The following is a 16,628-nucleotide window of genomic DNA, read 5'->3' as shown; positions in this document are numbered from 1 at the left end:
CTCTCCTCTCCTCTCCTCTCCTCTCCTCTCCTCTCCTCTCCTCTCCTCTCCTCTCCTCTCCTCTCCTCTCCTCTCCTCTCCTCTCCTCTCCTCTCCTCTCCTCCCCTCCCCTCCCCTCCCCTCCCCTACCCCCTCCCCTCCCCTCCCCTCCCCTCCCCTCCCCTGCCATTGACCAAACCCTTACTCAGGGTAGCAATGGGTAATGAAAATCAACAGTCTGCATTTTGCATCAACATAAACAGCTTCTGTAGTGAACTCTGTTCTTACATCAAGGTTACCAAAGATGATTTGTTCAATTTTGGCTATGGATAAGTCTGTTAAAAAGTATCTTTTTCTCTTGTTTTTCCCTTCCAACTATGACACAACAAAGTACTTGCTATTTTCAAAGCCATTTCAAAACTCAGCTGCCTCTGCTAAATGTTACCATTATAGTCATAGAGTCATTAAGGTTAGAAAAGACCTTTAAGATCACTGAGTCCAACCATAACCCAGCTACCATGACCACTAAACTGTATCCTGAAATGCCACATCTACACACTTCTTGACCACCTGCAGGGGTAGCAACTCCACCACCTCTCTGGGCAACCTGTTCCAACTCCTCACCACTGTACAATCACTGAGCAGACAGAATCATAGAATCAATAAGGTTGGAAAAGAGCTTAAAGATCATCAAGTCCAACCTGTCACCCAACACCTCATGACTAAACCATGGCACCAAGTGCCACATGCAATCCCCTCTTGAACACCTCCAGGGATGGTGACTCCACCACCTCCCTGGGCAGCACATTCCAATGGCTAACAACTCTCTCAGTGAACAACGTTCTTCTCACCTCCAGCCTAAACCTCCCCTGGCACAGCTTGAGACTGTGTCCTCTTGTTCTGGTGCTGGTTGCCTGGGAGAAGAGACCAACCCCCACCTGGCTACAACCTCCCTTCAGGTAGTTGTAGACAGCAAGAAGGTCTCCCCTGAGCCTCCTCTTCTCCAGGTTAAGCAACCCCAGCTCCCTTCAGCCTCTCCTCACAAGGCTGTGCTCCAGACCCCTCCCCAGCTTTGCTGCCCTTCTCTGGACACCTTCAAGAGTCTCAATGTCCTTAAACTGAGGGGCCCAGAACTGGACACCACAGTGGGAAGAAAGTTACAGTCAGGGAACGGGGGAGGCAGGAGAGAGGCTTGTTGAAACCGGGGAGTTCAGCGCAGCGCTAGGCAGAGCGCGCACACAGTGAGCCCAAATCTGACACAAACCAGCAGCGAGAGGGGTCACAATTTCAACACGGTTTACTACAGCTCTCGGGTGTGTTGTATAAAACATGTTTTAGTGCAACATAGTACAAAGTTGGGGCTTTTGTTTTGTTTTGCTTTTTAAAAAAAAAGAACAAAAAACTCCCAAACATTTTTCCACATCATGCAGGGCTAGGGCAGCTCTCTTTCTTTTCGGGTTCCTTACAGAAAGTGACAGCAGAGAGTGGTTTGAAAAGCTTTGTTAGAACTTGTTAACAGGAAGAGTCTGCCTTATAAAAACTAACATTTGAGACTGGGCCAACTGGGACCATTGCACTGCCAGAGCAACGGAGAAGTGTCACCGGCAAGGGGCATTCAGGGACCACGTTGGGAGTCGCTTCCTGGGAACATCTGGGCTTGGTGCAGGAACCACAGGCTGGGAACAGACCCATTTCAGCCAGGAGAGCCCTCCTCCTGGACAGCCCTGCTCTGAAGCAGACAGGCTGGTGAGCAGAGCGCGACTCAGAGGCAGCACAGCGCTCTCCCAGGGCAGAAGGGCTCCTGTCAACTGCATTTCCTCTTTGTCTTTTCCTTTAAAGCTGAAGTGAGTTGCAGTTCCTGCCCAGGAGCAGAATGTGCAACAGATAACACATTTGGGGAACGATACCCACTGGCTGCAGCTGCTGCTGTTTGCACCTTGGTTCTTCAATTCCATTCACTCTCATCCACTCTTTGCAGACGCCTCATCCAGAAAGGGAAGACAAGTGTGTGGGTGTATGATACATATATATATAGGAGTGTGATATTATGCATATGCTGGGGCCAATAAGCAGTTATGTCTTCAGGAGGCAGACTCTGCAGAGGAAGGAGTGAAATGTGGGCTTCTCAGCAGAAGAAGAAACCAATGCCATTGTGGTGGAGGAACAGAGGTGGCTGACTTCGAATGTCCTGGTGTGGGATGGTCTGTGGCCACATGGGTCCTCTCCCAGGTGCGAGAGAGGATGCACGGAGCAGATCTCCCACCTGAGGCTGCACCACCTCCGACAAATCAAGGCATCGGGGTCTAACCAACTAGTGCTACAGAGCATCTGCTGAGGTCCCCATCTCTACACAGAGAACAGGCTGACCCTCCCGAAGAGGACAACGTCTGTGGGTATGGCACCGCTCTAACGCGAGGCAGGGGGATCTTGCAGCTGTGCCCATCTGCCCCCGGCTGGCTTCAGCCATGCTGCAAAAAATATATGGCTGGATTTGCCAGGAAGACATCAAGGAAGACAACAAAAGGCCATTTTTGGCAAACATTTTCTTCCGCCAGACATAACGCTCGGGGCGCAGCGGGGAGGAGGCGGTTTCCTCCACAGGACAGGGCAGGGGTACTTGGCATTAGAGGGTACGGGAGCTCAGCTGCCCCAAGTGGCTAGAGCCCAGGTTTGGTTCGCCAGAGCCATATCTTTCACAGAAAGAACAGCATTTCCTGCCACCGGGACTGCCAGGAGGAGGAGCTTCTGGAGCAATGGTTTCTCCTCCCAAAGCCCCAGGAATGAAACGCGGCAGATGCTTGCACACAGAGGGGAAGACCTCTCACGGCCCAGGAGATGAGGACGCCCCCAGCCTGCTGATGTGGTGCACGCTTCTCGTCTTGTCCGACCTCCCAACAGGAAGCAGTGGAAGCCGCAAGGAAACTCGTGACACGTGGTAGCTGATTGCACATCCCCTCTGTGTGGCATGGCTGAAATTGGATTCCTTAGCAGAACCATTCAGGGGCCGTGAACCCAACCGTGGAGCTTCCCCTTTCCCCTTTCTTAGAGTCATTACTTTGGTCAGGTTGAAGTCTTCAGAGACCGCATCCAGCCGCCCATCCCCAGGCGACGGGGGCATGGAGAGGACACGTCTCATCAGAGGTGGCAGCATGAACACCAGGGAGCACAGCTCTGCTAAGATGGACCATACGAGGACCCTCTTTGCTACCAACACAGTCAGGGCTTTCTGGTGTCCTCTTTCTATCTCCCACTTCAGTTCCTGGTGACAGACTGTATTACTTTTGTCTTGACCACAAGTGAGCTGAATATTCAGTCTCTCCAAGACCTGGGAATGCTCCCAAAAGGTGGTTTGCTTCCTCCTGAGAGAACGGTAAGATGAAGGAGAGAATATGCTGAGGCTACAGCCAGTCTTTGAGATGGACCTCCCAATAGCCCAGCTAATCCCTTCAGAGGTGAAATTGGCTGTGTCTGTTCTGGAAGAGGGAGGAGCTATCTTGGTGTACCTTGGGAAAAAGCCTTCTTCACCACAGCACTGAATCTGATGAGGAAGACCAGTCTGGTTTGGAAAACATGTATCAACTTCCATAAAGTTCATCCCAGGACCAACCACCACCTGGGAACACCTCACTGTGTGGAGGGCTGGGGAAACCTACAGTTGAGTGACTGAAAAATAAACAGCAACATAAAAGTAATGGCCCAAAAGAGAGGAACTGATGGGAGCAAAATTAATCTTAGAGAAACATCTGCTATGTACAGCAAGTGCAGGGACCCTCTGTCCATTGGGGTGAGGGGATGCATTCCCACAGCTGCTGGAGTAAGCCTCAGACCTTTCTGTCCCTGTCGACTGGGCACTCTGCAGAGCTCAGCTGCTGCACCAGAGCACAGACACTGAAGCAAATGAAACAAGAACATCAAAACCCACTCCATTCCTTAGGGCTCCTGGTGTGTCTCTGCTCCTCTCTCTCCGTGTCCTCCTGGGCACCTCTGCCTCTTTAGTCCATGGTTCCTGGGTGGATGCTGAGGACTGGTGGCTCTAGGCAAGTGGGAGAGTAGTTGAGGTGAGGCTCTTTGATCCACAGCAAGGGGACCCCATTCTTGCCCTCTGAGTTCTTGTTGGAGTTTCGACTCTTGAACCGCACCAGGAGAATAGTGATGATCAAGATGCCAAAGATGGGGAAGGGGTAGAAGAACACAAAGTAGAAGAGGGCATCATTGGAGCAGATGACAGACTGCAAGGTGGAGCCTGGGAAGAGACACAAGATAGTAACATTTCATGGCTTATCTGCCATGCAGGGCCCACAAACTTCTTCAGAAACAAACCCCCGAGGTGTTAATCTGTGTCGGTGCAGGAGGTGGGGCTCTGAGTAAAATGCCAATATTGGGAAACAAGAGCAGCAGAGAAAAGTTATTGCAGGGCATGTTTGGGTTTTATCCCCCCGGGAGTTTCCTGAATGCTAAAGAGTCCTCCCTGGTGTCTTTATGATGTCTTATATAGTGGGGATGCCTTGCAGTGTTGCTTCCCTCAGTGGTGTATCCAGAGGTAGTATCCCAGGGTATCTCCTTAAAAGGTCCACAGAACTCTCATGAACTCAGTTACCTAATCTCTGGGGCTTCTAAACCATCCAATGACTTCAAGAGCTGCTGGGAGGAGAACCCTCATGCCATAGCCTGCACCCTTGTGCACAGCTAACCAAATTCCATGGGGTTTTCCAAAGGGGGGCACCTCCACTGATTTGAAACACAGCTGTGCAGTGCAGATGCTCATGCCCAAGCAAGAGCTGGTCTACAAGCCACTGAGGTGACTGGGAAAGCACTGGCACCACAGACTTTTCCCAGTCCCACTGCTCCTTGGCCTTGTTGTCTTGGCTGAACCAAAGACGGAGGGGGACGGCAGGGCCGTGCCTCCGTAAGGGTTGTTGCCTCTTCTCACCTGCATCCTGCACGTGAACAGCAACTGTCCCTGACTCCTCCTCTGCCAGCCGGTACCACACACCGTTGGGGTCTGCCAGCCACTCCTCCACGCGGCACGAGTAGTTGCCCGTGTCGGCACCACCGGCCTGCAGCACCGTCAGCCGGAACAGCACCGCTGAGAGCCTCTGGAAGCGCAGGCGGCCCTCCCAGCGACCAGCCTCGGGGCTGAAGATGGCATCGGGGCCCACGCTCAGCACTGCCTCCCTCTCCTCCTCCTCCTCCTCCTCCTCCTCACCACCTGGCTCTTTGGCCCGCAGGTTGTACCATGTCACTGCAAAGTGAGACTCTGGACTGGAGCGGGATAGGATGCTGCAGTCCAGTGGGAAGGACTCCTTCTCCTGCACTGTGAGATTGGCAGTGGCTGAGTCCACCTGCAGCGTGGGATCTGAGAGGACAAAAAGGGAGAGGTGAGCACCGAGCAAAATGCTGTCATCAAAGCCACCCTGCCCCGGCACAAACTGACTGTCACACTCCAGTACTAGGCACAGTCCAAGCAAAACCTGAGGCCTTGAGGCAGCTTGCCCAGTCCCACTGGTACCTTTGTGATCAACCCTGCAGGAGCAGCATCCTCACCTCATTGCACACAGTCTGGCCCAGGGATGAACAGGAGCTAGCTGCAAGCACCATGTTACTACCCTGCCCAAACTAAAACATGGGTGTGCATGAGAGGAGAAAGCTGCTGCAGCTCATGCAGATGTTCTGGATGAGGAAACATGTCAAGAAATCCCGAGGCTTTGTGGAGGAGCTGTGTACTCCTGCTCCTCAGCTGCTGGTGCAGAGAGCACTGCACTCCATGCTGATTTTTCTATGTCTTTGAGACCACTCATAGAACTTGAAAAGCAGTGTGCCAGAAGAGGAGAAGGATTTTTGCCAGTAATCTGGGAAGCTGTTTAGTTAAGAGGTGACTCTGTGGAGATGTCCTCAGCACAGACACAGCAAGGATGCTTCCAAAAGTCTCCCTCTAGTTTTGTTTTTTTAATATAGTGCTTGCTGCAAAGCTAGAGATGCTTTTACCTAACTGAGATACATGGCCAGAACCCAAGATGAGTTGATTAAGGGCTGACTTCAAGAGCAATTAACATTTGGTTTAGTCATCATGCCAGGGAACACATACTCCAGGGATCGCAATCAGTCTGGATCTAAGCTTTCATTTAAAGATTAAAAAGCCCTTTCTGACGTGGAAGCTAAGCAGGAAGGGCAATCTGATAGCTCTCTGAAGACAGAAGTGCTTTTTCCTCCAGCAATGATAGCTGGGCAAACTCTTCCTCACTCAGGCCCTGGGTGTCCCTGCAGAAGGAGGCTGCTGTCCCCCGGCTCTCATCAGCCACTCATCTGCTGTGCCCAGGCAGAACTTCTCATTACCCCACCTGCCCTATGCTCTTATAATGCTCCCACAAGGAAAATCTTCATTCAGACCAGAGCTCTGCAGGCCACACAAGGATTCTCAGTTCATGGCTTCCCCAGGAAGACTCCTGAAGACACAACCTGATCTCCTTCTATGATCAGGTGAATGTGGGGCAGGCTGTGGATGTAGTCTACCTGGACCTCAGCAAGGCCTTTGACACCGTTCCCCATAGCAAACTCCTGGCCAAGCTGTCAGCCCATGGCTTGGATGGGAGCACACTGCGATGGGTTAGGAACTGGCTGGAGGGCCGAGCCCAGAGAGTGGTGGTGAATGGTGCCACAGCCAGCTGGCAGCCAGGCACCAGTGGTGTGCCCCAGGGATCAGTGCTGGGCCCCATGCTCTTTAACATCTTTATTGATGATCTGGATGAGGGCATTGAGTCCATCATCAGTAAATTTGCAGATGACACCAAGCTGGGGGCAGGAGTTGATCTGCTGGAGGGTAGAGAGGCTCTGCAGAGGGACCTCGACAGGCTGGGCAGATGGGCAGAGTCCAAGGGCAGGAGATTGAACACAGCCAAGTGCCGGGTTCTGCACATTGGCCACAGCAACCCCATGCAGAGTTACAGGCTGGGGTCAGAGTGGCTGAGAGCAGCCAGGCAGAGAGGGACCTGGGGGTGCTGGTCGACGGTAGACTGAACATGAGCCTGCAGTGTGCCCAGGCAGCTAAGAGGGCCAATGGCATCCTGGCCTGCATCAGGAACAGTGTGGCCAGCAGGAGCAGGGAGGTCATTCTGCCCCTGTACACTGCACTGGTTAGGCCACACCTTGAGTCCTGTGTCCAGTTCTGGGCCCCTCAGTTTAGGAAGGAGGTTGACTTGCTGGAACGAGTCCAGAGAAGGGCAACAAAGTTGGTGAGGGGCTTGGAGCACAGCCCTGTGAGGAGAGGCTGAGGGAGCTGGGGTTGCTTAGCCTGGAGAAGAGGAGGCTCAGGGGAGACCTTATTATTCTCTACAACTACCTGAAGGGAGGTTGTAGACAGACAGATGTTGGTCTCTTCTCCCAGGCAGCCAGCACCAGAACAAGAGGACACAGTCTCAGGCTGCGCCAGGGGAGGTTCAGGCTGGATGTTAGGAAGAAGTTCTATACAGAGAGAGTGATTGCCCATTGGAATGGGCTGCCTGGGGAGGTGGTGGAGTCGCCATCATTGGAAGTGTTCAGGAGGAGACTTGATGGGGTGCTTGGTGCCATGGGTTAGTTGTTTGGGTGGTGTTGGATTGGTTGATGGGTTGGACGCGATGATCTTGAAGGTCTCTTCCAACCTGGTTTATTCTATGTATGTATTCTATGTATGTACTCCTGAGCAGAAACAAGAATGAGCTAAGTCCTGAGATTCTGGGGACTACTGATGCAGGAGGACAGAAAGGACAATGGCTTGTCAAAACCGGTACCAAGCCTCCCCCCACCTCAACAGGTTCAGCAGATGCTGTCTGATGGTGCTGAGAGGTTTTTTTGCCCCACTTTGCTCGCAGTTACAGTCCTGGAAGATGAATGTGGAGATCCTGGCTAATGAGACGTGAGTCACAAGCTCTGCTATTTTTAACTCCAGTCATTTTGTTAGCTACTGGCTGCCACAGAAGAAAAACAAACAACAACAAAGCACTTTGAGGGGAAAAAAATTAGCTTGAATTAGTGCACCCCCAACTCCCCCTCTTCTTCCCACTCCATATCCTTCTGAAATTCAAAATGAGCCTCAAGGATTTCCCCTGCTGTTCATTTCTCCTTCCATCAGGACTGGCAATTCTCATCCTGGATGGAGAGCTGCACTTTGAAGCATGTGGGCATGCAGGGTATGGGGTCTGCCTGGCAGGGACAGCAGTGTCTCTGCTCAAGCCACCTTGGCCAGCAAAGTTTCCCAAGCAAGGACCTGGCAGATAAAGGCTGTGCTGTCACCTGAGAGAGATCCTCCTTTGCAGTACAAATTTTCTCTGCCAGGATGACCACTAAAACCACCTGAAGGGAAGTTGTAGCCAGGTGGGGGTTGGTCTCTTCTCCCAGGCAACCAGCGCCAGAACAAGAGGACACAGTCTCAAGCTGTGCCAGGGGAGGTTTAGGCTGGATGCTAGGAAGAAGTTCTTCATAGAAAGAGAGATTGGCTATTGGAATGTGCTGCCCAGGGAGGTGGTGGAGTCACCATCCCTGGAGGTGTTTAGGAAGAGACCTGATGGGGTGCTTGGTGCCATGGGTTAGTTGATGAGATGGTGTTGGGTGATGGGTTGGACTGGATGATCTCAAAGGTCTCTTCCAACCTGGTCAATTCAATTCAATTCAATTCAATTCAATTCAATTCAATTCAATTCAATCCAATCCTATTCTATTCTATTCTATTCTATTCTATTCTATTCTAGTCTAGTCTAGTCTAGTCTAGTCTATTCTATCCAATTAAATTCAATCATATTCTATTCTATTCTATTCTATTCTATTCTATTCTATTCTATTCTATTCTATTCTATTCTATTCTATTCTATAACCTCTGCAGAATCCTACCCTTTAGCCAGCTAGGCTGCAGAGTTAGGAGGGTGGTAACTCACTGGAATGGGCAGGTATAAAGCACCACAGCAGGACTTGCACAGTAGTTGCTTTCAATGCTGGAAAGCACCCAGCAATTGAGGACCACAAAGGTTGCTTGGTTGCTTGACCTACAGCCTTCAAGACAGACAAAAGCTAAGGAATCCACATTTTCCAAGGTAAATTGTCCCTTCAGTTTATCTGTGGTTAAAATAGACTAAATTGAGCAGAGTACCCTGGGAACCTTCTTTAGGAGGCGTCTGCGAGTCCTGGTCAGTCTTTAAGAACCGTCTTTTAGAAGCACAGGAGCAGGCAATTCCACCCTGTCACAAGTCAGGCAAGTGGGGCAAAAGACCAGCTTGGTTGAACAAGGAACTCCTCGTCAAGCTCAAGAGGAAAATGGGATTGAATCATCTCTGGAACTGAGGTCAGGCTTTGCAGGAAGATTACAGAGCTTTGGTTCACGTTTGCGGGGAGAAGACACAAAAGGCTGAAGCTCAGTTAGAGTTGAACTTGGCCACTGCTGTGCCAGCTAGTGAGAAAGGCTTTCTTAAGTACATTCATAGCAAGAGGAGGTCTGAGGAAAAGATTGGGCCAGTACCTGTTGAAGATGGTCATCTGACTAACAGGAATGAGAAAAAACAGAGGCATTCAGTGTGGTTTTTTGTCTCAGTCTTTACCACTACTGATAAGACTTTGGGCTGCCTGGTCCCCTGAATGAGAGGACTCTGAGGGTGGGAACAGTGACTTTCTATTTGTGGACACTGACATTTTCAGTGACTAGCTGTATCAGCTGGATGTTCACAAGTCCATGAGGCCTGATGAGATTCTTCTAGAGTACTGCAGGAGATAGTGGCTGTTATGGCAGGACCCCTCTTGACCATCATCCAAAAGTCTTGGGAGGAGGTCTGGAAGCTGGCCAGTGTTGTTCCAATTTACAAAAGAGGTGCAAGGGAAGACCCAGGGAACTACAGGCCTGCTGGTCTAATGTCAGCTCCTAGAAGAATTATGGGAAAGATTATACTGCATACTATTGAAAGAATAATGCAATCATCAGGCACAGTTAGCATGGGTTCACCAAGGAAAAGTCCTGCTGAACTAATTTGGTATCCTTCTGTCATAAGGTCACCTGGCTAATGGATGAAGGGAAGGTGGTGGAGGTAGTTTTTCTGGGTTTTAGTAAGGCCTCTGATACTGCCCCTCACAGCATCCTTCTGGACAAGGTGAGGTGTATGGTGTGCTTGATGAAGAACTGGCTGAAGGGATGAGCTCAAAGGATTGCAGTGAATGGGGCTACGTCTGGCTGGTAACCAGCTCCCAGTAGTGTTCTTCAGGGCTCAATTCTAGGGCCACTTGTCTTGAATGTATTTATCAATTAGCTGGATGCAAGAGTTGAATGCACCATGGGCACATCTGATGATGATGCCAAACTGGGAGGTGGTGCTGACTCTCTTGGAGGACTGAGATGCCTTGCAGAGGTTTGGAGCATTGGGCAGTGATTAACGGGGTGAAATTTAACAAGTCCAAATGCCAGATTCTGCACCTAGGACAGAGTAACACCAGGCATGTGCACATCCTGGGAGAGGTGAGGCTAAAGAACAGCCCTGTAGAAGGGATTTGGCAGTGCTGGTTGATAGGAGGCTCAATATGAGTCAGCAGTGTGTCCCAGCAGCCACAGGGACAACCACATCCTGGGGTGCATCCAACAACAGTGTAATCAGTTGGCTATGAGGGGATTGTCCCACTGTTCTCAGTGCTGGTGTGGCCTCACCTTGAGTGCTGTGTGCAGTTCCGAGCCCCACAGTTTGAGAAAGATATGAAGGTCCTTAAATAAAGGAGGGCAATAAAGCTGGTTAAAGCATTCAAGGAATGTCCTGTGAGGAGTGGATGAGGACTCTAGATGTCTCCAGTTGGAGACAAAGAGGCTGAGGGATGACCTCATTGCACTCTACAGCTTCTTGCAGAGGAGAAGTGGAGAGGGAAGTGCTGATCTCTTCTGGACTCCTGGGATTCAGTGATAGGATGTGTGGGAATGAAAGCTGAATGTTCAGACTGGGCATTAGGAAACACTTCTTTACTGAAAGGGTGGTTAAATCCTGGAACAGGCTTCCTAGAGAGGTGGTTGGCATGTCTTGCCTGTCAGTGTTCAAGAGGAATTTGGACAATAACCTTAAGAGCATACTTTGACTTTTGGTCAGCCCTGAAGCAGTTGTAGGTCTCTTCCAACCAAAATGGTCACATTCTATTCTACTCCATTCACAACCATTTGAAACTGGCATTTCCTCCCTGGTTTGAACTTCTGTAGCACTTTTTTCCCCACTAATTCTGGAGAGACCAAGAAGCACCTATGGTGATCCCTGATGCCTGCCTCTCTGTGTCTGGGGGCAGCCAGAACAGTGGCTTTAGGCAGCAGGATCCACCTGAACCACTATCACTGGCAAGAAGGTGGCCAGGAAGCCCCTATGTACTCCACTGGCCACACAGAGGCAGGCTCCTCATAGCTCCTGTCTGATCAAGAAGCCCAAACTCCCATCCCAACCAACAGAACTCTTGGAGCTGGACACCCCACATCTACTCCTCCAGCCACACAACAGGCATCAGCAGAGTGAGAAGCTGCCTACACAACAGCAAGGATATTGACCTTCTCTGCTGTTCTCTTTTCATGCAAGGGCCTTTTCCCAGGATGCATGCCTGGGAAGCACAGAGAGCTTCTCCCATCTCATTCTCAAATCAAGATGTGAATAAAATCAGAAGCCCATCTTACTGACTCTCCAAAGTGCTGCAAAAAGCAAAAGCATTTGCAGATGCAGTAGTGACAAAATCTCAAACTCATCTAGCACGACTTCCTCTATACTCCCTTCCACAAAAGCAAAGGTGCACCCAAGAAGACATACAAGAAAGCATCAGCACTGCATGCAGCACAGCACTCCTGCTCTCTGCCCAGGCCTGCTGTCAATGACAGACAGATCAGGACTCACGCATTCAGTCCAAGAGGGCAGAGCACTGCCCAGAGCTCTTGGCAGGAAATCTTCCTCACCTGGCTGCTTGACAGTGAGGGTGATGAGCCCAGAGAGGTCCTCTGCTCGCTTGTACCAGTGATCACTGGGGTCAAGGAGCCACTCCTCCACACGGCAGTCGTAGGCCCCGCTGTCGCGGACGGTGGCGTTTTGGATGGAGAGGAGGTAGAGACCTGGGGAAGGGCTCTCCAGGTGCAGCCGGCTCCGCAGGTCGCCCAGCGCCGCCAGGTCCCCGTACCGCAGGGTGTTCTGCCGGCTCAGCCGGGCCACCACCTCCTTCTCCGGGTGGCCGGACCGCCAGATGTTCCACTCCACCAAGAGCTGAGAGGAGGGGCTGGTTCGGCTGCTCACCAGGCACTCCAGGCTCACCCACTGGTTCTCCAGCACCGTGATGTTCTTGTGGGTCTGATTCACCTGCAGGCGGTTATCTGCGGGAGAAGGCCATTAGAAAGGCGAGGTGACCAAAGGTTGCAAGGGCCCTTTGTCTCCCCACAAACCCTTCCTGCATGGCAGGAGCAGGGAAGTCATTCTGCCCTGCACTCAGCACTGGTTAGGCCACACCTTGAGTCCTGTGTGCAGTTCTGGGCTCCTCAGTTTAGGAAAGATGTTGAGCTGCTGGAAGGTGTCCAGAGAAGGGCAACAAAGCTGGGGAGGGGTCTGGAGCACAGCCCTGTGAGGAGAGGCTGAGGGAGCTGGGGTTGCTTAGCCTGGAGAAGAGAAGCCTCAAGGGAGGCCTTATTGCTCTCTACAACTACCTGAAGGGAGGTTGTAGCCAGGTGAGGGTTGGTCTCTTCTCCCAGGCAGCCAGCACCAGAACAAGAGGACACAGTCTCAATCTGTGCCAGGGGAGGTTTAGGCTGGATGTTAGGAAGAAGTTCTTCCCAGCAAGAGAGATTGGCCATTGGAATGTGCTGCCCAGGGAGTCACCATCACTGGATGTGTTTACAAAGAGCCTGGATGAGGCACTTGGTGGCATGGTTTAGTTGATAAGATGGTGCTGGGTTGGACTGGGTTGGACTCAATGATCTCAAAGGTCTTTTCCAACCTGGTTCATTCTGTATTCTGTATTCTGCTACAGTCCTGGGGTATGATGAAAGCAATGAGGAAGGGGAAAGGAGAGAAATTATAGGGAAAAGAAGAAAAAAAAGAGGAGGAAAAGAAGCCAAGCTTTGTGTTTTTTATGGCCTTCTGAAAGTCTCAGGCTAGCCATCCACAATGCCCCATTCAGGATGGAGAACTGGGAACACAATCTCCCAGTAGGACCTGAGGGGTCCTAAGACACTTTTGTCAAGGGAGATCACACCTCCAGCTTTTCTCAGCGTTCTCTTGGAGCCCTGTGACACCCTGATCAGTAAGCTCTCCTGCTGCGGGAAAAGGGGAAAAAGCAAGGCAGAAACCCGATAGCCATGAAGGAACCACCACTGCAAAACGAGAAGTGGCATGAAGGCACAGTCACATACAGTGTTTTGCTGCCTTGGGAATGTCCCTGGTTTCCACTCCAGTTTCATTGATATTGAGGGAGAGGCTGCAGTCAGCTCTTTTGTGCGAAATGACGTGTTAAACACTCCTGACTCCATGGCTTCTTTCCAGGGGCACACTTTGGACTTCCCTTCTACAGCTGCTGCAGCAAGTGGTGGGCACTGTACTTCCCAGAGAGAGACAGGCAATGCAAAGATGGAGGCAGATCACAGCTCCCCACGCCCTGACCGCCCCCCACAGCCATCTCAGGGCTTTGCACAGAAAGGAGGAGCTGGGACTGGCAGTGAGTGGCAGGCTGTGGCCTGCTGTGCTCCTTGTGCGACCAGGCAAAGCTGCGCTGGGGACCGTACTCAATATCCCTCTTGCTTCCTCATCCACAGAGCTTGTGTCTAGCCAGCCAACCCTAGACCCAGGAAAAGAATTGAACATCCTAGTCCAGCCCTGCTATCCAGCTGTGTCCCTCCTGCATGTGGGATTTGATCCTCCAGGCACCTGGAATAAGCAGTGACAAGGCTTCCTCATGAAGTATTGATGATGCTCTGCCTCCAAAGCACACAGGGGCCCAGGCTGCTTTCAGTGAAAGCACTTCCCTCCATACCTCCCTGCTTTGCACAAAATGAAGGCTGTCTCCAGCTTGTGGTGGTCATCTTTAGATCCTCCACCAGTCCACCTTTACCAGTAATGCCTGCTGCCACCGAAACCACCATCAGAGCAGACTTCTCCTTTCCCGGCAGCCACCTCCCCACCTCATGAAACTTGCTACTAGTATCTCATGTGCACAGCAGAGAGGAAGAAGACAAGCTCCCCAGGCCTGCTAGGAGATGGGCACAGAGTAACACTAAACTGTGTGCAGAATGTAAAAACGCTTTCCCAGGCAGGCACACAGCAGTTGTGTCTCAGAAGGTCGCTAGTCGACACTCTTGCTACATGATGCTCTTGAGGGTAAGGAAACCTGGCTGGATACAGCAGCTCTAGGTCATAGTGGAGGGACAGCCTTCATGTGGGGACACTGAAACTCTCACCAGCCCAGTCTAAATGGAGGAGGGTCACATCAAAGGAGGAAAACATCCCTCTTCATGCAGGGATGCGTAGGGATGATGACACAAAGAGGAGGTGACCTGGCTGTAGCAGAAAGCAAAGCAGAGGATTCCTGCTACTCCAGGAAAGCTCACTGAGCGTGTGAGCCCTGCACATCAGCTGACGCCAAGATCCCTCTGGTGGGGCACGTGGTACCTGGCTGCTTGACGGTGACCTCTGTCCGGCCCGACACCTCTTCTGCCAGCTTGTACCAAGCGTGGTTGGGGCTGAGCAGCCATTCCTCCACGTGGCAGTAGTAGCTGCCGCTGTCTCGGACCTCGGCCCGCTGCACCGTCAGGCTGAAGAGCCCCCCCGACGCCGAGCGCTCAAACTGCAGCCGGCCCCGCAGCCCCTCCTCCTCCGCGTAGGTACCGTACTCGAAGGCTGAGCTGTGGGTGGTCTTCAGGATGAGCTTGCCATCTGCATCAGAGGGCTTGTGGACATACCACAGCACGGCAAAGTGTGAGTCAGGGCTGGTCTGGGATTTCACTGAGCAGTTGAGGGGTATGGGCCTGTTCTCCACCAGAGTGATGCTCCGCTTTGACTTGCTCACCTGCAGCTTGGTCACTGCAAGAGAGGAAGAGAGAAGGATGAGGAGAGGTGGATCATTAACACAGAAAAGAAACTCACCTGGCTTGGGGAAGACCAGAGAGTCATCCCACAACTGCAGGCACGGCTGCTCTTGCCTGGGTCCCACTTGCACTAGACCTTTAAGGCAAAGATGTTTAGATGTTCTCTTACCAGATCTTCTCTCTTTCAATTCCTCCCACCGTGTCCCCCTGCAAGAGCCTGCCTTTTCAGTTTGTCCTCTACAAAAATTCCCTTTCTTAATTCATTATGATTTAAGACATCAAATCTAGCAAGAAGGCTACACTTAAACTCAGTGGGTTTTTTTCATGGTACAACCACACCACTTGCACCTCAGGGCAATGAGATGCTTATCAGTCCAAGACAAAACCATTTCCAGGAAGAGCAAACTAAACAAGCCTGCTGCTGTTACAGGCCAGCCGCCTCGGTGACACAGAACCCACACACACACAATAGCCAGGGGTGCCAGTGTGGGCACAACTAGAAAAGAAGGAGCACCAGACTGCAAAGGATCAGCAGGAGCAAGCTCCAGCAGCTAGCAGATCTGGCTCCAGGTCCACCACAGACAACACATCCAGGATAAGCCACCTCACTCAGCTTCCCAAGCCAGCAGCAGTTCCCACATGGGTAGCTAGGTGCTCACACAGAGCCAAGGATGACACAGCAGTGTCCTTAGCTTTTGCCCCTGCAAGGAGAGAGACACACCAGTTTGTGATTCCTCTCTCACTACAGAAGCAGATGATATGGTCCCTGCTGCATGTGTTCAGGCTGTGCTTCTTACCAAAGCCTTGACCCAGGGCATTCCCATCTCCAGGGCAGGACACGAAGCACCCTTGTGTTTGGTGTGCCCTGAAGCCCTGCTGCCTACAGAGTCAAGGAACAGCTCCTGTCATTGGATACATCACTTGTCCCAGTAGCTCTGCCACCAACTCCCTTCCTTTGCCTCTCCTCACATGGCAGCTTCCCTCTGAGAGGATGCATGCTGTCTTGCCACCAGGTGAAGGGACCCTGCTGACAACTGGTATGGAATCACAGAATTGTCAGGGTTGGAAGGTACCTCAAGGATCATTTAGTTCCAAACTCTCTGCCATGGGCAGGGACACTTTCCATTAGACCAGGTTGTCCAGATCCACATCCAGCTTGGCCTTAAAAACTTTCAGGGATGGGGCTTCTACCACCTCTTTGGGAAACCTGTTCCAGTGTCTCACCACCCTCATGGGGAAGAACTTCCTCTTAATGTCTAATCTAAATTTACCCTTCTCCAGCTTGGATCCATTCCCCCTAGTCCTATCACTACCTGACACCCTAAAATGGCCCTCCCCAGCTTTCCTGTAGCCCCCTTCAGATACTGGAAGGCCACAATAAGGTCTCCTCGGAGCCTTCTCTTCTCCAGACTGAACAATCCAAACTCTCAGCCTGTCCTCATAAGAAAGGTGCTCCCATCTCTTAAAACCTAGCAAGCACCCTGGGCCCCAGTGGCACAACAGAAGTGTGGCAATACAGACATGAAAAAGTGAAGGCTGAGATGGGAGCTGTGCCCACCTGCATCCTGGAAGCATGTCCCACACACCTTGTGTTTGTGAGGAAGTAACACCTCCTCTCTCA

General features: G+C 51.6%; 1 protein-coding gene across 1 annotated transcript in view; it reads right to left on the bottom strand.

Moving 5' to 3' along the window:
- Positions 1-1,683: 1,683 nt before the first annotated feature.
- Positions 1,684-16,628, bottom strand: part of IGSF3 (immunoglobulin superfamily member 3) — a 131,361-nt gene continuing 116,416 nt past the window's right edge. The window contains exons 7-10 of the mRNA XM_054165888.1: positions 14,592-15,002; positions 11,900-12,307; positions 4,910-5,335; positions 1,684-4,222 (exon numbers count right to left, since the gene is read on the bottom strand). Of these exons, the coding sequence (XP_054021863.1) occupies positions 3,972-4,222; positions 4,910-5,335; positions 11,900-12,307; positions 14,592-15,002 (1,496 nt within the window). The 3' untranslated portion in view covers positions 1,684-3,971. The remainder of the gene's footprint in view (positions 4,223-4,909; positions 5,336-11,899; positions 12,308-14,591; positions 15,003-16,628) is intronic.

The sequence above is a fragment of the Dryobates pubescens genome, chromosome 12, assembly GCF_014839835.1.
Source record: "Dryobates pubescens isolate bDryPub1 chromosome 12, bDryPub1.pri, whole genome shotgun sequence".
NCBI classification, from domain to species: domain Eukaryota; kingdom Metazoa; phylum Chordata; class Aves; order Piciformes; family Picidae; genus Dryobates; species Dryobates pubescens.
Note: the sequence above shows the minus strand (reverse complement) of the source record. Positions and strands in the feature narration are given on the sequence as shown.